Source organism: Vespula pensylvanica, chromosome 4 (genome assembly GCF_014466175.1).
Source record: "Vespula pensylvanica isolate Volc-1 chromosome 4, ASM1446617v1, whole genome shotgun sequence".
Lineage (NCBI taxonomy): Eukaryota > Metazoa > Arthropoda > Insecta > Hymenoptera > Vespidae > Vespula > Vespula pensylvanica.
The window spans coordinates 1,430,317-1,453,918 of NC_057688.1; the positions used below are offsets into that span (position 1 = coordinate 1,430,317).

Below are 23,602 nucleotides of genomic sequence, written 5' to 3' on the forward strand. Positions count from 1 at the left end.
ATATATATATATATATATATATATATATATATATATATATATATATATATCAACGATAATAATGAATATGGTTATATTTAAATCGTAATTTTTTTTCGATAATTATAACAATCGTAGAAAAAAAAACGTATCAAGTATAGAACTCGAATGTCATAAGGAATATAATTTTAAGTAAATCGAGAATAGAAAAAGAGGGTGTGGCGAATCTTAAATGGCGATGTCACATCCATTACACGTCTATATATTTTCCGGTCTCCGGTTCGTCCTACCTTCTTTCGCGGAAGATTTCTCTCCTTTTATTTCCTAAGAGTTTCCGTGTTCTTTTCCGCTCATCGTCCTCTCCTTTTCTCATCGGCCGATGCCAGCTAGCAAGCCAGCTAACGCTTGCTGGCTGCTACTACTGCTACTACTGCTGCTACTGCTGCTGCTACGCGGCACAGATGCCGACAATATTACTTGCTCTGGTCCCTTTTATGGATATTGCCACGCGACTCTGCCACTATATCTTTGCGTTCGTATGCTCGTATATGTAATAGTTTAATAATGTATATATACTGCGACAACCTTACTTCGCACACACACATACAGACTTATATATATATATAAACTATATAGCTATTTTCGAATAAAATAACAAGAAGTTTCACACGAAATGAGAATACGAAGATAGCTTTTTAAAGTAATAGTGATAATCCATTGATGCGCTTCATCTTTTAGATTCACTCTTAACAGAAGATACTATTTTACAAGTAATTTTGTACGATACAATAGAATTCTCTTTTTTCTTTCGATTGGATATTCAATAGAAATATTTGAAATTTGATTACGTAAATTTTCGGTAAATTTTGATCGGTGCTCGATCGATTGTTTTTTCATGTTCTCCATTTTTTTCGCGTTAACGATACGATCTTTTAAATACTTCGTTAATAGGCTCAATTGGTCGACGTCATTTTGTTAGATATTCAACGAGAATATTTGCAATTTTATGAATAAATTTTTGTCTTTCGAAGTTTTGGACGCTTCAAGATTTCCCAACACTTTGTAGTCCTTTATTACAGGGGTGAGACGATACTTGATTATCCCGACAACTTGCTATCTCATGAATATTAATAACTTTCTCTTTTTTGTTTATTTAGAGAGTTTAAATTGGAGAATTTTAATTAACAGCGATGGCTAATAATGTTAGATCTCTTTTATATATATATATCATATTTCATAATAAGATACCTTCCATTTCTATAAAAGAAATTTCATATTTTCATTATTCTTAAAACCGAAATAAAACGTTAAAGTGCATAGAAATATACTTTGATATTAATCGAGTAAGAATGGATATAGTTTGTTCTTCGAAGATATAAACTAAAGGAAGAGTGTCCTCTTACTTGTTGTCTATATCCTTTATGAGCGGACTTCTCGTGAAGGAGAAGACACGAGTAGCTTTCTAGCGAAGACAGTAAAAGACTAATTGGCACTTTACGAAGGAGATTATCTAAACAACTTATAATAATCGTTTGGAGAAGGAGACACAATTTTTCTCGTTAAATCGTTTGACTCGAGACGGAAGAGGTTGGATATGATCGTAAAAAAAATTATATCGACTGCAGCTGGTAAAAAGCCGAGGTCGACTATAAAAGAAAAAGGAAAAAAAAGAAAGAAGAAAAAGAAAAAGAAAGAAAGAAGGAAAGAAAGTAAAAGATAAATTCGAAAAAAAAAGAAAAAGAAAAAAATTTTATAAGCTCTGGTAACGATATCTTTAATACCACTCTCGTGTTAATAGTTTTTTTTATGATTTCAAGGAAACTCTTGGAAAAAGATATATATGTATATATACATATATATGTTTTTAATGAAAATGTAATAAAGATAGGATCATATGAATACTTCTGTAGTACTTCTCGAAACTTTTTAATTATTCTTAATACTTTTTAACGAGATCACAAAATAGGCTTAACTTTTTATAATTATCTACAGGCGCTTCGATAATCCCCTTTTACCATCTCTATGTTCTAATATAATATTCATCATGGAAATTTATGTATACATATTTAATTAGACGTATCCATCGTCATTATGTATATAACGTCCTTTTTCATACTTTGTAATTTTCAAATCTACCCATTCACTTATTTTCGCGTATAATAGTATTTACAGAGAAAAGAGATTTACTTTTATGTTTGTTACACGTGAACAGATATAAATAATTTATGTTAAATTTATATATTCCCATATAGAAGCTCAATTTAACGAGCTCGTTCGAACCGATCGTGCATCTTTAAATGTATACCTGCGAGTTTGCGAGAAGCTCTTTTTACGAATCGTAGGATACGCGTACTATCGATCGTTCCCTCTCCATCGAGCTTCCTCTGTCTCTCCGTACCTCATTTCACGACGTGACTTCTACCAGCGTGCAAGGATAGGATATATGAACAGGGTTGAACGCAAGAGAGTGAGGAAGAGAGAGAGAGAGAGAGAGAGAGAGAGAGAGAGAGAGACGAGAGAGATAGTGAAAGAGAGAGAGAGATGTCATCGCGCATTGCATGGCTTTACGAGTCCGTCATCCACCTTTCGACCTATCATACATTAAAAGTTATCCGAGAAAGCGTAAAATTAAGCCTAGACAATTTTGATTACATTTTTGTGCAAATCAAAATCGTAGAAAATTGGTTTAATTTGTTTATGATTTAATAAGCTCTGTTAAAACTCTGCATTGCGATAAGCGTACTGTGATATCAAAGGTTTTTTATTTTTTATCTCTCTTTTTATTTTTATTAGAAATTAATTTGAAAATTTTAATTTTTGTCGTTTTCTTTTTATAAATTTTAATGTTAAATCATAAATAGAAAGATCTCTAAGAAGTTAAAACACGCGTCAACTTTTCCTCTTTTCTTTTCTTTTTTTTTTTTGTTTTTTTAATCGTTCGAAAATAGTCTCAAAAATATTAATTTTTCAGGGACTTTCTAGCATTGAATTTATAAAAGAAAAAGATCCGATTAATGTTCTTTTTCGTCGTTTGGAAATAACTTTTTGAAGAACTCTGACGTCGAGATTGAATTAAAAACACAAATTATCCTTTGTTTTAGTTGATTGAAAATAATTTTGAAACGTCCGATCGCTTCACGATTCCAATATTGAATCTACAAGCAAACAAATCTTAGAAACTTGAACCCAGACTATTCTAAGTATAGCTCGAAACATAAGATCGATTTTCCCGTAATTGTGCTTTTACCTTGATCACTATTTACAACCAAGTCTCGCATTACCTTGATTATTCGCATCTCGATTCGTGGCCGGTACCGAGCCGTACTACGAGTTGTACGAGGTGTACTATATCGGGAACGCGATAGCGTAGAGATAGTACACCGGCTCTATCTCCAGCTAGGTATCTTTCGACGTTTTATCGCCGTCGTAATTCAGCTCGAGACAGCTCGCGAATACCTTGGGCCTCAGCCGGACCAATTTACTGCCCTCCGTTTTGTCGATACTCCTGCACGCATCCCATGCCCTTGTTCATTTCTGAAATGAAGAGTATTGTTTCTTCTAATGCAAACTATAAATAAATAAATGTTTGATAAACAAGACAAACAATTTGTTTCTTTATCTCAACGCATTATACGTATCTTTGATAGTAAAGAAAAAAAAAAAGGAGAAAATAGAAAAAGAAATATAGCTATACGTTTAATTTCCTTTTTCTTGTAAATTATTTAAAAAATATTGATGTATTTATGTATTTATATAAATCAAAAAGAACGTGGGTATATCGAATTTTTGATACAATTTCTATTATTTTCTGTGCAATTTGATCGAAATGTAATGTCTGATAAAAGTTTCTTTCGGTTCGTTTACAGATTCAGAACAATCACCGGCCGTTTATCTGAGAGATGATCCACTGTTCGGTACATTGCAGTTGCAACAACACAGTGAGCTCCGAGCTCCGACCGCGGAACGTGCAGCTTTTTATCTCGACGCAGCAGTTGCCGGTCGTCAACGAGAAGATGGAGATGCTCACATGCTCTATACTTTACACGTGTATCAGTATAGCGTGGCTGGCAAGGGTGGTGGTACGTAAGCTCTTCTTATAAATCCATCAAAAATATTATATTGTTGTAGCTAGAAAAAAGATAAATCGTCTTTATTCATTTAATATGATCTACCAACAACTAGAAAACATTTGTCTGTCAGATACCGCTAGTGAAACTCGAAAAATATACCAAAATATACCAGAAAACATCTACAAAATGATATAATTTTATCTTCTTTTCTTTTTTTTTTTTTTTTGTTATCTTAACTAACATGATGAAGAATGATATTCTCACTCATCATAAATATTCTCTTCGTCATTTAAAGTAGCGTCTAAAAACTTTTCAATCACTGTAAGAAAAATTTCAAAATTATTGTAAATGTCTTTTTCCATGATCTCATCGTCAATGAAAAATATTTTCAATCCGCAAAATAACAAACAAAATTGTTGTCGTATCGTCAACCATATAATACCAAAGTAAACAGTGCATGCTTGCAAGTTTAGTGACGATAAATTATGGTTCATATACTATTATGAATGCGGTAATTAAATGCAATAACGACGCTTTTTAAATGCAAAATGTTAATTAAAAGATACAATGAAGCCATTAGTTTTAGGTCTCTTGAAAAACGAAAACGAAAACTGAGAATGATATTAAAAATTACATTAACGTAGTTCGTAAAAAGAAAAAAAGAAAAGAAAGAAATAGTTTCTAAAAAATATCTTGAAAGACGAATGGTACGTGATATAGAAAGATAATTTCATTATCTTCATTTAATAGTCGCCGGTGGTAGAAGCAGACTACATCTCATGGACCTTGGTAATTCCGACCGTGGTAAATCGTCCGGTGGAATACCACTTTCGGGTCTGGGAAATATTCTCTTAGCCATTTTCAACGGACAAAAGCACTTGCCGTACAAGGAGCATAAGCTAACCCAATTACTGAAGGAATGTCTCGGCTCGTTAACGTGTCATGCGGCAATGATCGCCCACGTATCTCCGAATGCACAACATTATACCGAGACTCTAACGACCGTGCAGTTGGCATCGAGAATTCATCGGATGAGACGTAGGAAGATTAAGTTTGTCGGTGGTGGTACACAGGGTACCGGAAGTGGTGGTAGCTCTGGCGAGGAAGCAGCCAGACAGAACAGCGAATGTGATCCAAGTTCGAGTGATCTTTCAGCAGATACTGTAATCTACGTTGGTCCATCCGCCGATGACGCAACCGACGGAGAACATCCACCGGTTTACATTCCTAGTTTGAATTCCGGTGATAATCGTTGTGCCATGGGTAGAGTTCTTCGTGGTTCAGCGGCTGAGAGACCTAGTAAGATACCTGAGGAAAGGAGTCCGGCGCACAAGGCCACGAAAATAGCGAAGACTTTAACACAAACAGCTTCGAAACAAACTTCACCTGCTCACAGTGCCACGCCAAAGGCCAGTCCAGCGAGAAAGATATCTTCGAGCAAGGTTTCGAGTTCAAAGGTAACCGACTCGCCGAGTAGTAAGATTCCAGTAGCCGCTTCGAGTGGTGCTTCGGACGAACAATGGATAGATGGTCCAAGAATTTCAAAATCAAAGGTTGCCGAGGCTAGACACATGTTGAAGGATTCTCATCATAAACGAGAGACTTGGATAGACGGACCGATGCAATTGACCGGTCCCCCTCTCTTACCACTTCATACTCAACAACAGCATTCTTCCGGTTATGGATTTATGGACAGCCATAAGAAGAGTATGATAAGGAAATGGGTGGAAAATCAGTCGTCGCAAATTCAACGATCTAAGCACGCTCAGTCACGTATGGAACCGTTAAAAGGCACTGGACAATCTTCTCAGTTCAAGGAAATGACGACGTTCAAAAGTTGTTCCGCCACTGTTGACGACGACGATACCTCTTTATCAACGGCTGAGAGTGATAGTCTGAAAGCCAACGAAATCGAAGACATCACTGAGAAACTCGGAGCTAAACTAAATCTTCTCAACGTCAAGTCAAACACCGATTCGGGATTAGACTTAACAGCTAGCCCAGTTATGGACGATAGCGTTGATAGAGGAAAGTTAGATCTTCCGGAGGATGAGGATGACGACGAAGAGATAGTTGTACCACCCCCTTTACCTCTGATCGAACCTCTTAGCAATGGAGTTAGCAGAGAAGTCTCAATGGAAAGTTTGAATCTTTCTCACAAGGACATTGTACTACCATCCAGACACTCGCTCTCATCCGAAGACGAAATCTTAGAAATTGTTGAGGTAGAAGATTTAGAACCAGTGCCAATGCAGGATTCCTGTCTTCAAGTCACGGAAGAGGACATTGCCATGTGTATGGGAGAAAATCCTTTACCAGAAAGCGATCAAGAGGAACATCCTTTAAGAATTCTAAGCCAGGAGAATCTCACGGTTGTCTCTACGTTTACTGGTAAGCTTTTAATCTAAATCTTTTTCTAGCTTGTTATCTTCCGCTCTAGTTTAATTCTCTAAATCATCTAATAATTCAAGAGAAATGACCGCTTTTAAAAAATCATCGGAAATACGTAGAAAAAGGAAGAAAGTATTCCGGTGGAATTTTTTAAAATGTGAAATACTTTGATGTGGGAATTGAATCTAATAAAGATTTCATCTTGGAATGTAACCTAAGAAGAAAGTTAATGTAGTAAAGATTCACTTCCTTCGGTTTCAAAAAGATACTATAACTCTCAAAGCTTAAATACGTTTTGTAACTTCGTACGATATCAGCCATTGGATCTTTTGACCGGTGTCCGGTAAAGGACACTAACGTCCAAAGAAAGAAGAAGAAAGATGGAAGAACTAAGTTAGATGTAATTACTTATCCACCTCAGAGAGTTTTCTCTTTTTTCCTCTTTCGTCCTTCATCTCTTTCTTTTCAAAGGATACATACGGACAGATGGACTTTCGCTCTTATCCACTTTACTATCCTAAATACGATACGTAGAAAGAGACACGAAAAAGAAAATAAATATCCTTTTCAGACTCAATGTCGGTGATGTCAGATACGGAACGCTACAGATCTCATTACCCACCTCCTGTTGGTGCTGGTGTAATGCCAAGGCCATATTTCGACCATGAGGATTTCTTAGAACAAGAGACCAGGCACAAGTTCGATCAATTGGCACGACTTCACGAGCTCTACCAAAGCAAGCTAGCTCTCGCTAATGTCTCGAATTCAGCGACGTATCAAAGAGAGAATTCGTCCACTGTGAACTCCCGAGAAGCTCCATGTAAGTTACATTTTTTTAACGTTTGAACAAGGTAGAAAGAAAGAAAAAAGAAAAGAAATCTTTTTTAAATATCCGATAGAAGATCAACCATTTCGTTTGGAACAAGTTCGAATATGTGAGTTGACGTTGTTCTTCTTTTCGAAAGATTATTTTTCAATTAACATTTTATCGCTTCATCAAACACTTTAACATACACGTAACAGTCCAGCTGTTTTCGTTACTAACACTTGACGAGCAGCCAGGCCTAATTGTTCTATAGCAAGAAACAAATTAACGCAGGACAAATTCCAGCCGCCACCATCTTCCGTCCGCCATCACGCTGTCAGTCATTGTCCCTTACGGACGTCTTATTCAACGACAATGCGAGCAATCATGGTAGTATCTACAGCGAGCCCGCATATATAGCTGGCAAGTCCGATCAGGAGAAGATATGTGACAATTGTCGTCAAAGTATGTCAAGACCAGCGACAGCATTTTATTGGTACCCAAGTAGCGTCGCTCATCTTGCCAGTCCAAGAAGGTACTGCGGCAAATTAGGCGAGTGCAATATATCTAGTCTGAGGCATCCAGACGGTGCTTCGAATCCTAATTTAAAGGAAGAAATCGAAAGGATACCTGGAAACGGTGCTTCGGGCTCGGATCCTGAGGAGGAATACGTTGAGGCAAAGAAACTCTTCACTGCGGCGGAGAGATCGGAAAGGACGATTACGGGCAAGTCTGATATCGAGGAGGACGTTAAAATTCAAGGTAAAAAAAAATCTTCAAGGCTAACGAATATTTAACGATCCCTAAAGTGTAACACTCTTTCAAAGTGTTTTTAACTTGTGAAAAATCCTTCAAAAGAATATAAAATCTTCTCAGGTTTAACAAGTTGATGTTGGCATGTTGTACCATCGATCTCTTTTTTTCGTTTTGTTTTTCTGTTCCTTTTTTATACATCCATTTTAGAGCATCCCATTGTCGACGTGTTAAAGAATATTTCTTCCAATTCTATATTCTCTTTCTTTCATCTTTCAGCACCATCCTCCGGTAGAATGCAACGAAAAATTCTAAGTCTTGGTTCCTCCTTGGGTCTCAACAAAGAGGGTTACGAATCTGACGCCGATTCAGCAGCACGGGCAGCTAAATTGTCACCAGCTACTTTATCCAGACATCGTGCTGAAAGTTCGGGATACGACAGTGTTGTAAGGGACAGTGAGACCAGCAGTATCGCTAGTGATTCTTCTAGGCAAACCAGTGCTCTTCAAGAACATCAAGGTAATTAGCTCCGTGTCTATTCGAGATTGACAAACCTAATGAAAGAGATATCGTCGATAAATAAAGAGGGAAGTCGACGAAAAAATCCTCTAAAATTGCTCCCCCCGTACGATGTTGTTCTCCTCAGGTGGCGCACTGGGCGTTCTAACCTCGACGTTGTGCGGGTGTTTCAGCGGTGGAACGGCGGGTGGCAGGGCGCGTGCTCCGGGCACGGCTTCACTCTCAGCAGGTGGCACGGCATCCGGTCGAGCCACCACTACTGCCACCGGGGATACTCGTTTACACAGGCGAGGACGTGGACATCCTGGACAAGCGCGCGCGATTGCGTTCGGAGCCACGTGGCACGATGTCCAAGATACACAACCTGCGACTGCGCCAGCGCCTTCTTAGGCACGAACTCAAAGACGCCAAGAAACGATTGATGGTTCCCGACTGTCGTTGGAGTTACGAATGTTAGTAATTTGTTCTTCATTCATTTAACAATAAAATTCTCAATTTGACTGTTCCTTGAACAAAAATATACTCCATTGATTTTGATAATCGTTAGAAGAAAAAGAAATTTGAAAATCCTTTTGATAAGTTTAACAGTATTAACGTTTAACAATTTCAAAGAGTTATTGTTGCTCGTATTTATTTAGCAAACTGATCGTTAAATAATCTTATTATTATTATTAATTGTTTCAGTGCACGTGGAGGACAGTATGGACTGGCGTGACCCGTCCTTTCTCGAGGCTCTCGAAGCTGAAACTTGTATACTCCAGAAACGAGTAGAAGCTTGCAAGAGTCATGTCCTCTTGGTCACCTGTTTCGATTTCTGTCCTCAACGCTCCTCAACGAGTAACGTCGCTTCGCCGCAAGAAATAAATATCACCTAACGTAGATTCGGATCAGCGCGTACGACCGCGTGCTGATCAATACCGATACCGGTTAACCATCTTAACATGCGTCTTCTGCTCTGCCTACGATCGAAATCTTTTGTTTTCTATGATTCGCTAGGTCGGCGATAGAGTTAATAAAAGATAGAGAAGAGAAGAGACGAGCGAGGTCGTCGAATAAAATGCGTCACCGACACCGGCGCCGATGTCGCTCGACTCCGTCCAGAATAACTGTTATGGTTAGTCAAAAAATCGTCGTATCCTCGTCTTACCATCGCACGTCGTTGTTATCCTTTGTCCAGTTTAAGCGCTACGGGAAGAAAAATGAAAAGAAAAATAAAAAGAGAGACAGAGAAAAAGAAAGAAAGAGAGAGGGAGAGAGAAATGCCTCCACGATATTTTAACCTTTCAATTACGAAATCACGAAGGAAGAAAATCACTTTTTTCGCGAATCGATCTCGTATCTCTCAATCGTCTTTAATTAATCCTAACATTGAATTTATCATTGAATATTAAAAAGCGTGTTTACTATCATACGATGACCTTGCTTGCTTTTTGTAGATGAAAGGTTAAAGGGACGGCACTGTACACATATGTACACATCGGTAAATATACTTACGTACGCGCACACGCACGTGTCTTCTTATTGGAGTTGTTAGAGACTATATCGAATATATATATAAATATATATATATATTATATATAAATATATAAATAGTATATATCTATGTATTCGCGTTACGATTTCTCGACGTTCGAGTTTCCTCGGTTCTTTTTTAAATGGCGTACGTCGAGTTTCAAATGACTCCCCACAATCGAGATAGATAAAAGATGTTATTATTATTATTATTATTATTATTATTATTATTATTATTATTATTATTATCATGACTATTATTATTATTACTATTAATATTATTATAATTATTATCCTAATCATTATTATTACTATTATTATTATGAATTATTGTTACGAAATGTAGAGAGCGCTCGACAGGCGATTATTATATATAAATGTTTATATTTAATTTATTCATTTTTAACGTACAAAAGATAGGTGCTGCGTTTATTATCATTCTTAATGCGTGTATCGTTCGTTGCACTTCGCGTTTCAAGTAAATGAAAATTTAAAGAAAAAAAAAAGAAAAAAAATAATAATAATAATAAAAAGAAAAAAAAAGAAAATAGATTCGCACTGCCGTTGATCGACCGATATAATAACGATAACTTTACCGAAAGCCTTCCGACGAACGTAAAGTAGCGTTTGTTAAATTTTATTACGAACGAACGGACGCGCTGTTGCGTCCTTCTCCTCGTATCGTTCGTTCTAGTCGCGTTAGGCAATAATATAATCGATTAGATCCGTACTGCCATACTGACCGATACGACGTCAATGATAGAAAAGAAAGAAAGAAAAAAAAAAAGAATGAAAACAATACACGACTTCCAATATAAAGACTGTCGGCGAATAGGCCGAATTTTTAGCGTTTCAAAACGTTGAAGACAAAGAGAGAGACGATCGATTTATTATCGATTTACTAAAAAATAATACATTCTTCGATGAGATTATTTAACGTGAAACTTATGCGATTAGAAACGTGCCATGAAAAATGTGTGAGGTGGACTTTTCTAATCGAGAACTCGATTGTTTCTTTTTAATCGTAAAAATGAAATGAACGAAAAAAGAAAAATAAAAGAAAAGAAAAAAGTACATAAAGAAATAAGCAAAAAAGCAATGTATAAATATCAAAGTTCGATCACCATCGTCATAGAAATCTCGATTCATGCTATTGTAAACGAGTCGTAGATATAAAATAGAAAACTGCCAACGAGCAACATGCTACTGCCAAAAGGGAGAAAAAGAAACAAAAAAAAAGAAGAAACGGAAGAACAAAAAGAAAACGAGAGCACGATAAAATCATTTTTTGTACGATTTAAGAGTTAATGAGAAAAAGATTAAAGTAAGGGTAATGAAGAAAAGAGAAAAAAAAAGAAAGAAAGAAAAGAAAAAATTAAGGAACTGCGACCGCAAGCGAACTAACTTAAAATATACACGCACGTTAATTCAAGATATTATCGTAGCTTTAATTGTTATCGGCAGTTATCGCACTTCGTAGGGTTCTGTAACTTCACGTAGAAAGACGCTGATCGTGGTGAATACGAGATTAAAAAGAAAAAGAAATAAAGAGAAAGACAGAGAGAGACAGAGAGAGAGAGAGAGAAATAATTAGAAAATTGCATTTGTAAAAATGAAACTCGTAAGAACACATGTAAGGAATGAAAATATGTCTCGTTTTCGATAAAACAGGAAAAAAGGATAAAATATAAATAATAACAATAAATAATAAGAATAAAAAAAAATAAAAAGAAGAAAGTCAAAAGAAAAACAATTAGATTAGCCAAGAGTTCTCGAAAATATCGACGTTGAGAATATTTAAGAGAAAAGACAACGTACGGGGTTAAGAAGTGGACGGTCCCGAAAAGAAGGGAGAGAATGAAAATAGGCGGGATAAAAATAAATCGGTATACCAGTAGGCGGTTAAAATGCAAAAATAGAGATTCCAGCATTCGAATGCATGTCGCGGCGAACCGAGATCCGATAACTATCAAAAACATCCCCTCTCTTTTCGTCTTAATTTTCGTTTCGCATATATGTATCTACCTCTCTTCAATTTTCCTTCGTGCATTATGTATATACAAGAATAATGTATGTATGTATGTATGTATGTATGTATGTATGTATGTATGTATGTATGTATGTATGTATGTATGTATGTATGTATGATCGAATAAGCAAATATGCTCGATCAGAAAAAAAAGAAAATGAAAAAAAAAAAAAACGAAAGAAGTTGACTAATCGTAAGAACAAATTCTTTGATTGGTGTTTCGAGCTTTTAACCTGAAATTCGAATTTTTGTTCCCCCGTTTCTTTTTTTCTATTACACATATACACACACACACACACACACATATGCATGTACATACATATATATATATATATACATACATATATATATATATATTTTATATTTTCAGAAAAAAAATGTAATAATCACGTAAAATATGTAAGATAAAAAAAATTTCAATTCGACCCACGTAAATAATATCTATAAGTACGCAAGTAAATGTGTAAAGAGTATTAGAAAGTGGTGGGGTGAAATGAAAAGGAGAGTGGTAGTGGGGTGTGATGAAGAAGAAAGTGGTGGGGATCGTTGGTTAATCCATGAGTCTATCGTTGAGACGTGCGCAGTTTTCTTTCGGCCTTGGTCCTTGTCGTTACATTTATTCACACGATCCACGTCCTCGATATAAACAAATCCTTGTTAACGAATATCAAGATAGTACAATAACGATAAGCAATGATCTCTTTGTTATTTTTCTTAATAACAGATTTCTATTAGTAAAAGGCCGATACACGTATTGCATGCAATGAAATAGGCTAACTCTCTTCGTAAGAAGAAATCAACTTTTTCATTGTTAATAGTTTTAGATTTATCTTTAACCGAATGATTAAAGGAACAAACAAACGAACGAACGAACGAACGAACGAACGAAGGAACGAACGAAGGAACGAACAAAGGTGATATATAGATCTCCCGATCGATATTTTTCTACGTTTTTTACATTATGATTTTCACGAACGATTTCGATCTCCAGGCGAGGGCTTCCAAAAAATTGAAAAGAAAAGAAAAGAAAATATTTCTTCCATCTTGTCGAAGGACAGCCTCGAATTTTTGAAACTTACGATTTCCGTTCTCTCGTCGTCGCCGTACGCGCGTGTCTCGATCGGAAAGCCACTGCCAAGAGAGCGTGTGTCGAGTCCGTCTACCGTGAAATAGAAAAAAGAAAAAGAAAAAGAAAGAAAAATGAAAGAAATAATAGTATATAACAAAGGATGAAACGATCTAAGGAATATAATAACGTTATCCATTAACTGATTGAAACGGTAGTAACGATCTATAACGTCCCACTGATCAAAACCACGCGTCTCTGTATATATATTATACTACTTGTACCATATTTATATTTTATATGTACAAATTAGCCATGTAATTTCTTGTAATAAAGACGAATTTGCAACGTAGATCATCGTGAGGAAGATTGAAGGATTCAAAGAGAAAGGAAGAGAGAGAGAGAGAGAGAGAGAGACGGAGGAAAGAAAAGAAACATGGTAAAAACCTTTTCATTTAGTATTTTATTTTCAAAACAAATTCGAATCTAATTTAATGGAATTGAAACGATATATACTAATGTAGTTTCAACTGTATGTATTTGCTAACGAAGTTTGTCTCTTACAACGAAAATATCAATATTAATGAATAGTTGGAAGATTGAAAAATCGAAGAACGAAATGATGGAATAAAGTAAGATCGTGTTTTCTCTTCTCTTTTTGCGTAAGAAACATTCCACGTATGGAAGAAAAATAAAATAATGTAAACAAACGTTTATTCTCAATCGTCCAATTAATTCCCATCTGAAGATTTTCATATTTTTCTTTTTCTTTTTTCCTTTTTTTCCGAATATCATTATAGATATTAAGAGGTAAGGAAGATATAAAATCATTTAAGAAAAGAAGACATGTCTACGAGGAGTTAACGAAGATTAGAGATTAGACTGCTCCTTAGATATTCGGGACGTAAAGTAGATTATCCTTGGAGTTGAATTAGACCGTGCAACGAGAAGGGTCGATGATTACCGTAATTAAAGCTATAAAATCAGGGCCGATGATACGTATCGTATCACGTAAGACTAAGAAACATAGGCATTTGAACGGCTTTCGACCGAAGATGCAATTTAATTTAACTATCTTATTCGTTGATCATATAAAATACGATGGACGGGCAAAAAAGTGTCGTTTAGAAAATATGAACGTTAACGTGGTAAACATTATTTTCAATCCTATTAACGACGATTAAAATTGCAAGAGACTTCGAGAATTTACGTAGGAGCTCGTCAATAGCTTTTTCGTTGACGTTCAACGTAGAAAAGCACCTGTCGATGTCAATTAGATAGTTCATTGTTATTCGAAAGATCGTTTTATCTTATCAATGTACTTACGTCCATGTAGAAAATCGCATAACTACGATCATTGAATAATTATCTAGAAGAATGAACAGAAAGAAAGGCCGAACGACTCTCTCGGTAGACATCTCGAATCGCCTAATCATTCAATATCGCATCGCTCGCATTAGCTAATCCGAGGACATTAACATGTAAACGTTGAACTACCGCGTTGCGTGTCACATAAAGTTCTAATTACGCGTGGGACATATTTTCTACAGACTTTCTGATCCAATCGTTATTTTTACAAAATTTACTAAACCTTGATTCACTAGTCTCCTTGAGAATTATATACTACGTAATTCATCTTGTAAGATCGTTAACGATTAACGCCAAGCTCGATGACAAAAACTAGTTCGTCACTCATAACTAACTGACTGCATTCTATTCGTCATGATCGAGGAACTTTGATAAAAAGATGAAACGTGACGAAATTTTTAAAATGGCGGATGAGATCTTGCTTGTTCGATCAAAGCCATTTTACTAATGTTTGATTAATTCTTTTCATAATTTTTCTTATAAACAGAAATATCTATCGAATGAAATGTAGGAATATAGATACGATAGAAGCGCGAATGCATATTATACATAATAAAACTAAACAAAAGGAAAAAAAAGAAAATAAAAAGAAGTATTCTTGAGAATCGATGAAATCCATATCGACGTTAGTCCTTTGCAAATATACATTGTATGTACATAGAAAGAAAAAAAAAAGGAAAAAGAAAAAAAAAGAAAAATAAGAAAAAGAATAAGTATAGACAACTAAAATGAAACTCTCTTCGTTTACTCGAGTTCGCCAAGTGGACGCGAAGCTTAGCCCTTTTATTTATTCGTCTGGATAGGCATCGGAGGCAAGCTGCCAGACGAATAAATCTCACGCACATAGAAGACGACGAAGAGAAGAAGAAGAAGAAGAAGAAGAAGGAAGGTGGAAGAAGGAGGAAGAGGACGCCTTCGTGCGTTGAAGCAAAACGGGATGGTTTCTCGCGTCGTTGAACGATCTAATCGTCCATCTTCCTCTCTATCCACTTTTCTCTATTGTTAAGAGGATAAATAGAAAGAGAAAAAGGAGAGAAAGAAAGAAAGAGAAAAAGAATAGAAAGAAAGAAAAAGTATAGGAAGACGTAGGCTGAGAGGACAATCTTGCGATCGAAATTTGACAAGAGTTTGGACGTAATATGGAAGGTGATAATAAAGAAAGAAAGAAAGAGACAAAACAAATAAAAGAAAATATGAAAGAAAGAAAAGGAAAGAATAAAAGAAACAGAGAAAGAAAGAAAGAAGATGGTTCTCCATGAATGTTCGACAAAATTATCGCTTGGCACGGAAAAGAAGAAGAAGAAGAAGCGAGACGTTGAGGCGGCTGCTTGGAGGCGGCCGATTAGGGGGCGGCAAGAAGTAGAGAAACCAGCGAACGTACGAGAAAGAGAGATAGAAAGAGAGATAGAGAGAGCGATAGAGAGAGAGAGAGAGAGAGAGAGAGAGAGAGAGAGAGAGAAAGAGACTCGCATGAGCCATTTTCGAGAGAACCGATCTCTCGGCAGTAGCGTTAAGACAGTCCGAGAGAATGGCTCGCGACGCACGTTTCAACGACGTTTCGTGTTTGGCCCTGGTCATCTTCCTCCTCGTGCCATCTTTGCACGCTCTCTCCAAAAACGATCTCTACCCTCACAATGTTCCAGGAGCTAATATACTCGAGTACGACGCCAATGGGATTCTTCAATCGGCCGAAGCAATTCTCAAAACGCCGATTGTCTTTTACGATAAAGTCTACAATAATATATTCGTGAGTACCTTGAATAAGATTAATAGAGTAAGATTATCCTTTGATCGTGTTTTCTAGTTTAAAGTTCTATCATACCTTTTTATCGATAGTTTTTTTTTTCGGAGAATATTTCACTATTTCGATTCGCAGTAATTTTTATTTTTATCTTTCTTTTTTTTTTTTCTTTTCTTTTCGGTCACAATCAGTTACTTACTATTTTTCGTTCTTATCGTTTCTACGATCGACATCACACGCAACACGCATGCGCGTGCGCATACAAAATACTTCTTCGAATAATATAAAATACGAAGTAAGAATGTTTATAACGTTTTCTATTTCGCATTTTTTAAGAGAGAATTCTTTTATTTAGATAGAAAATAAATGAATAACAAATGAAAATGACATTATAGTCCGTTCATAAATAGAGTCTTTATTAGCGAGTATATTTAGAAAGCGTCACGTCCGATTCTTATTGGCGCGAGTTCGTGTTCTTCTTCTCTGTAACACGAGCGAGGCGGCCGATATTAATCGTCGACTTTGTTCGCTACGATAATTTCGACGAGGCTTACTTCAAGATGACTCTATTACCTCGCTAGTCCTGATAATCCGAGTTCTTCGAGAGTAACGCAACCATAATATAATTACGAGTATTAAAACAATGAACTAATGTAGGGGAAAAGAGATTGATTTAGAAAATTTTCTTTTCTTTTTCATTATATATCTGCTCTTTTCTCTTTCTCTTTCTTTTCTATATTTAAAACTCCTATCCTAATTTAATAATAATAAATTTTGTTTGTCTTTCATTTTCTCTTCGTTTCTTTCTCTCTCTCTTTCTCTCTGTTTCTTTATTGGCATATTTATTTCTATCTCCTCTGAAATTCTTAACGATATCACTTGGCAAATATATTTGTAGCATCCGTTCTATTTTTATCAATCGCGTTACGACGATAAAGTTTTAGCGTAGAAATTCTTGAAAAAAAGAAAGAAAGAGAAAGAGAGAGAGAAAGAAAGAGAGAGAGAGAGAGAGAACGAGAGATAGAAAAATTTTTTCGTTCTTTGAACTTTACTGTCGTGAATAAAAAAGCATAGATAAATAGTAGATTTGGTTGAGTTAATTCTTGCAGCAATTTATAGGTATATATCATTGAGCAATAACTAGAAAAACAGAAAAAGAGAGAGAGAGAGAGAGAGAGAGAGAGAGAGAAAATATGAGAATACAAGTGGTATAATTAAACAAGCTCTAATATCTCCATTAATAATAATTTCTTTCTGGCATTCGAGGAGCTGCGAACATTCGTTCGTCCTCTTAATTCGTCTGCTGGACTAATCTGTCGTCATCTTCTAGCGTGACACGAATTCATTGAATGTAATGACGGTCAAACGGCTATTTGTCGCAATCGTTTAATTGTACTGGGTCGTCGCACGGGTCCAACCCGTTTTCTAAGGCTTTTTAAAGAAATCGTTAACACCTATGAAAAGGAATAGACAACAATAATAACATGTTTTCCGATCGACTTCAATTAATATCATATTTTCATTCGTTTATAAACCTTTGTAAATGAGATAGAGAAAATTCAATGAATTCTTAGAAATTATTAGATAATAATGATTCGAATAAAAAATATTCATTAACCATTCGTAAGTAGAATTAATTAATTTTTTATAAGAATATCAATTCATTCAATAAAAAGTTAGACATATAAAAGATCGAATAATTCTCGTTGGTTCACATTTTATGCGTTTAATTAGTAGGATAAAATGATGAAGAATGCGATATATTCGATTATATATGAGCAAGATTTCGAGAATAGATAAGAGAATCTCTCGAAGAATCTCGAAGTTTGAGTCATGTAAACATCGATAGACGGATATGTTTAAAGAAACAATTAACAACAAAGTCCTATAGGACGTGTTACAGTAGTTGTGATCTCACAATTCGTGGAATAGCAACGTGTTACGGGCTAGTCGTTCTTATGAATGAACGTTGATTACGTACTACGTGTTCTCTCTCTCTCTCTCTCTCTCTCTCTCTCTCTCTCTCTCTCTCTCTCTCTCTCTCTCTCTCTCTCTCTCTCTTTCTTTCGTTCGCTGTAGTGCAAACCTAATTGAAAGATTCATCTCTCTTGCATCGGTTTATTGCGACTCAAGATGCATGAGCTCATGCGTGCAAGCATGACAGCGTTCTTCATTATTATTTTTACTCGTTTGATAGGATCGATTTCGTGTCGCGACTTCTACTTTAAATTTTGTCCATCGAAAATTATCATTTATTCTTAAAAAAAAAAAAAAAACCAAAAAGAAGAGTGAATACAACGCTTACGTTTAATTATTTTTTTTACTGTTTTATGCGTCGAAGGATTCCTTCTTTTTTTCTTTTTATCTTGCTTTATTTGTTCTTCTGGGTTTCTTTTTTTTCTTTTTTTTTTTTTCTTTGTCCTTTTTTCTTCTTTTTGCTAAATCCGCTGTACCGTTTCACGAACGTGGATTGCACCCTTTGTAAATCGCACGTAAATGCTTTCAGTCACGCGTTGCAACGTGATTGCGATCTGTCATGCGTCGTTTCCATTCATCGACACGTCAATAATTCAATCGTCCGCTAGAATGATTGTCGCATTATTAATCGACGCGCCTGTACGAATACATACCTGCAGATGTATACTTATATGTATATATGTGTGTTGTACGTACATATATACGTACATACATACATATTGTACATACATATATACAATTTCATGATCGTGAGTTTTCGTGTCTATTCGGAACGTGTTTCGCCCTCATCGAAACAAGAGCGAGTCGTTTAGAAACAAAATTACATTTCCTATGTTTTGGAGGTCACGATAGATTCTTCTTTCTTTTTTTTTTTATATAGACTTATTAAGAAATAGATCGTCGGAACGAAAAAAGTCGTCGATATTTTGATTACTAAAGCGTTCTTTTGAAAATATTAACAAAAGCATGTATATCCATTGAATATCCATCGTGATGTTTTTAATAAGTACTTGGAAATGAGCGATTATACTAATTGAAAAGATGACTCGTCATCATCTTAACCGAACTCCTCGACAAAAGAAATAGAATAACAACAGTGTATTGTTTGAATTTACAACAAAATGTTTATATTTCTTATCATTTATTTATAATAGCTTTCGAATGTATTAGATTTTCTTTTTCGCATGTTTCGTCATAATTCTTAGAACTAATAGTATAGGATATCTCAATTCCGAAAATGATATTATCTTTCCCTTCCCCTCTATTTTCTTTCTATATATGTATACAATCGACGTACGTTCAGCACGATTAGTATAACAAACGTTCGATTAGAGTAACGACATAGAACGTAGACAATGAATGTCTACGAGTTGATACAGCCTAGTCATTTATCGTTGCATTTATATGTATATATGTATATATATATATGTATGTACGTGGAATATATAGACGATTAGACGTTAACACGGCGCGTGGTCCACGCTGCAAAATGCTGGCAATTAGCCTTGAAGCTTTCCCACATTAGTCGACGAGTCATCTGTTTAAAGTGAGAGAATAACGTCGAGAATTTTCTAATTGCTATGTAAGTATATATATATATATATATATATATATATATATATATATATATATATGTATGTAGATCGAAATCACGCAATACTTTTTATTTCTTTCATTTAACGTTGCGAAGTCAAATACCAAAACAAGGAACAATAGAACGTAAACAATACTGTATAATATATCTTTTATCGTCGATTAAAAACAGGGAGGACTTTTAAATGATTTAAAACTAGATAAAGAAAGAAAATTATATTTTAATGCTTATTAAAACAAAATTAAAATGACAAATATAATCGAACGATTTAAATTCATCGTTACAGAAACATTTAAAGAAACAAATTTATTTAGCATAATAATATTGAATATTTGATAATATAAATTTATCAAGCATTTTCAAAAATGACAGATTTAATCGAAAGATTTAAATTCATCGTTATAGAGACATATGAAGAAATATATTTATTTAGCGTAATAATATTTAATGTTTAATAACGTAAATGTATTAAAAATATAAGAAATCAATGATCTAATTGTAAAATTCACCCTTTATAGTATAATCTACTTATTTATATAATTAAATATATATATATATATTTGATATTATTTATCTATTTAACGAAATTAAATATCAAAAAATTAGTGAAATTTCGGCATGCAGTAGACAATGTCGTTGACGACGTGACGAATTGATTGACACAGATATATATTGCGATATGTACATTGACGTGGCTAAAAAGCGATGTTCTAGTTAGGAGCAGCAGAGGCTGCCTACACGACAATCATCTCCGATTCCGTCCGTTATCGTCGACGATTCGCAGTCATCAAAATGATTGCACCCGATTACACGATTGCGTTAGCGCGTGCGGCATGCGTTATCTCTGTGTTGCTCTCCTGGTGCAAGTTTTACGTAGGTACTGCATACGTAGGATCATCAAGCAAAGAGTATCGTCATCGTTTTGCCTTTGTACGGGAACATCCTCCCACTCAAAGTCTCATATCATATTTTCTTATCGAGATCAGATATCGAAACGATCACATCTCCATTCACATCTCCATCAATTTTACCAGATAAGAATGATCTTTGTGATCAATAAATTCAGAATAAACAAACAATCTGTCTATTCGTCGGAAATCTCTCATTAATATTTTGTAAATTCTTTAAAATTAATCTATATATATATATATATATATATATATAGAAGTTGTTATCTCAAAGAAAATATATTTTTTTTTAATATAAAAATTAAAAATCAGGGGAGATAATTTGTTTGTAAAATATTGATATGGATTCGATAGTAATCGATAGAAAATATTTTGAAAGAAAAATTAGAAATTGTTTCTTATTAATGGATTTAATGGTTACGAAGGAAAATATTTGGGAAAGAAATTGAAAAATCAGCGAATGTGACTTCTTTTTCTTTCTCTTTATCACTCTCTTTCTCTCTCTTTCTCTCTCTTCCTCTCTCGACATACTATATTACTTCCTTGCATTCTTATCTATTTTTACAGTTTTTTCTTCTTCATTCACGCTTCCCCACCGCGATTATCCCCGCATGAGTGTGTGTCATCGGCTTCGCTCTGACCTACGACCCCCCGCGATAGCCCCGACCGAGATAGCACGATCGAGACTCCTACTAGCTTTGCTAGCACGCGAGTGACAAATCGTTTGAGTAGTCGAATAGATCGTCTTTGAACCGATCGTCCGATTAACTTTCTTTTTCTTTAAAATCATTTGCCATGTTTTCTTTTCTGTTTCCTTTATATATATATATATATATATATATATATATATATATATATATATATATAATATATATTCGATTATTTTTCATTCATCATCATTACTTTTTAATTCGATTTAATTTCTTTGCACAAGACGTCATGTCTATTAACATTTTATTTTTCTTTTTCTTTCTTTCTTTTTTTTTTTATATCGAGCAAAGAAGAACTAAAATGTAAAAAGGCGTTGATCTTTAAAACGATTCAAATGTACTTCGTTAATAATAATCTAACATACTATTATGAGCTATGAGAATCTTGATTGAAGGATAGAATTAAGGCCACGTGAATCTAGGCCATTTTTCAAAGGCGGCGGGTTAAAAAAAAGGGACAAGAGAAAAGAATACAATTTATTTCGACCGTCGACTTTCGTCGATCTCGCAATTAACGATGCGGAAAGATACGTTTCATCAAAGTCCGATAGCGATTGTATACAAGAAGTCTCTCTATCTATGTCACATGAGAGCTTTCTAACGATAAAGTCCTCCATGCACTTACCATGGTCAGATTGTTCGTGAACATGTTGTCATGACGTAAATAGAAAATTCTATTAATTGTAATTTTTCTTTAGATAAATTTTATCACGTTCATGATACGCCGAAGTTCGATTGAGAATTTTGTTTATTCGATTCTTTCGTTAAATCATGTTTTCTTTGAATTATTTCATTCGTTTTAACGAAACGTTGATTGAATAGATCAATCAAATACAAAATTCAACATTCCATTCGTTAGAATCGTATAATATTAAATACTGTATAAATTAAATATCTCTACGTATAACGAAAGATTCTTAAAAGCAATTATTTATGTATATTACGTTTGTAAGAATATTAAAAATAATTCGTAGGATCGGAAAGTTAATGAGAACTTTGTAAATATAATTAATTTTAATTTCAAGTCATTGAGAATCCATAGAAATTTGAGCAAGGATTAGACTCAATTCATTCGTGAAAACAAGGTCCCACGTGCGCAGAGAGAAAGATAGGAAGGGAAAGAGAAAGAGAGAAAGAGAAACAGACAGACAGACGGATAGACAGAGATGAGACATCTTTCGAGGGAGCTTTAATGTCGTCTCATTAACGAGACGAAACTTTCCTCAAGAAGCGACAGCTGCGTCTGAGCATCCATTTCGAAGACTTTTCGTTGATCGACGAAAAGAGAAAAGACAGATAAGCGTATAAGAGAAAGAGAGAGAGAGAGAGAGAGAGAGAGAGAGAGAAAGAAGAAAGACAGAGAGAGAGAAAGAGAGAAAAAGACAGAGAGAAAAGACGGAACGAAGTCAAAGCACGTTTATGCGAACGCAAACAACCGTCGGCATGGTTAGCTTTGAACCGTCAAGCGTGTTGTTGGGTGAATGACATCTCGACGCATTGAAACGCGTTGAAACGAAGCGCGTGCTGTTGAGTTTCTCTCTCTCTCTCTCTCTCTCTCTTTCTCTTTTTCTCTCTTTCTCTTCTTCTCTTCTTCTCTTTCTCTCTTTCTCTCTTTCTCTCTCCATTTCTCTATCTTTCTCTATATACGTCCTGCAGAGTTCGTTCATCGAGTCTATCAATTACGTCAGCATTAAATTTTGCTCGATAACGCGTGCCGACAATTTACCTGCTGACCTCTTTAATTTGTTTCTTTATATTTTTATCGTGAATTACTATAAATCGATCATTAGATCCTTATAAAATTCTAATCGTATGTTGAAGTTAGTCTTAACGTCTTTTTATTATTCTGGCTTTACCAAGTTTTAACGCTAATCGATATCTTTGTTATCATTTATTATCTTTCATAATTATCATTTATTTTTCATTAAAATATCATAATTATCATTTAAAATGTCATTTATTAACTTTCACAAGTTTGTTTAGATAAAGAAGATTCATTAAGGAATTTTAAATTTGTAATAATGGTTAAAATTAAACTTCAAATACGAATCGATATATTCATTTAATATATTTTATATATTTGTCTAGAGAAAAAACTTATTAAAAAATATATGTATGTTTACATATACATACATACATAAATACATACATACATACATACATACATATATATATATATA

At 34.8% G+C, this 23,602-nt stretch overlaps 2 protein-coding genes across 8 annotated transcripts in view; both read left to right on the forward strand.

Annotated features, from left to right (window-relative positions):
• Positions 1 to 12,356, forward strand: part of LOC122628980 (kinesin-like protein CG14535) — a 255,776-nt gene extending 243,420 nt beyond the window's left edge. For 4 of the 5 annotated variants that reach the window (XM_043811929.1, XM_043811930.1, XM_043811931.1 and 1 more), the window contains 7 exons: positions 3,846 to 4,058; positions 4,800 to 6,440; positions 7,012 to 7,260; positions 7,552 to 8,007; positions 8,278 to 8,517; positions 8,691 to 8,969; positions 9,202 to 12,356. In XM_043811929.1, the coding sequence (XP_043667864.1) occupies positions 3,846 to 4,058; positions 4,800 to 6,440; positions 7,012 to 7,260; positions 7,552 to 8,007; positions 8,278 to 8,517; positions 8,691 to 8,969; positions 9,202 to 9,392 (3,269 nt within the window). In that variant the 3' untranslated portion in view covers positions 9,393 to 12,356. Of the gene's footprint in view, positions 1 to 3,845; positions 4,059 to 4,799; positions 6,441 to 7,011; positions 7,261 to 7,551; positions 8,008 to 8,277; positions 8,518 to 8,644; positions 8,970 to 9,201 lie in introns of all 5 variants that reach the window. The other variant, XR_006327163.1, reaches the window with a different exon arrangement.
• Positions 12,357 to 15,986: 3,630 nt separating this feature from the next.
• LOC122628394 (nidogen-like) overlaps positions 15,987 to 23,602 on the forward strand; it is a 20,378-nt gene continuing 12,762 nt past the window's right edge. The window contains exon 1 of one of the 3 annotated variants that reach the window (XM_043810653.1): positions 15,987 to 16,239. In XM_043810653.1, the coding sequence (XP_043666588.1) occupies positions 16,021 to 16,239 (219 nt within the window). In that variant the 5' untranslated portion in view covers positions 15,987 to 16,020. The remainder of the gene's footprint in view (positions 16,240 to 23,602) is intronic. The other 2 variants (XM_043810654.1, XM_043810655.1) reach the window with 2 other exon arrangements.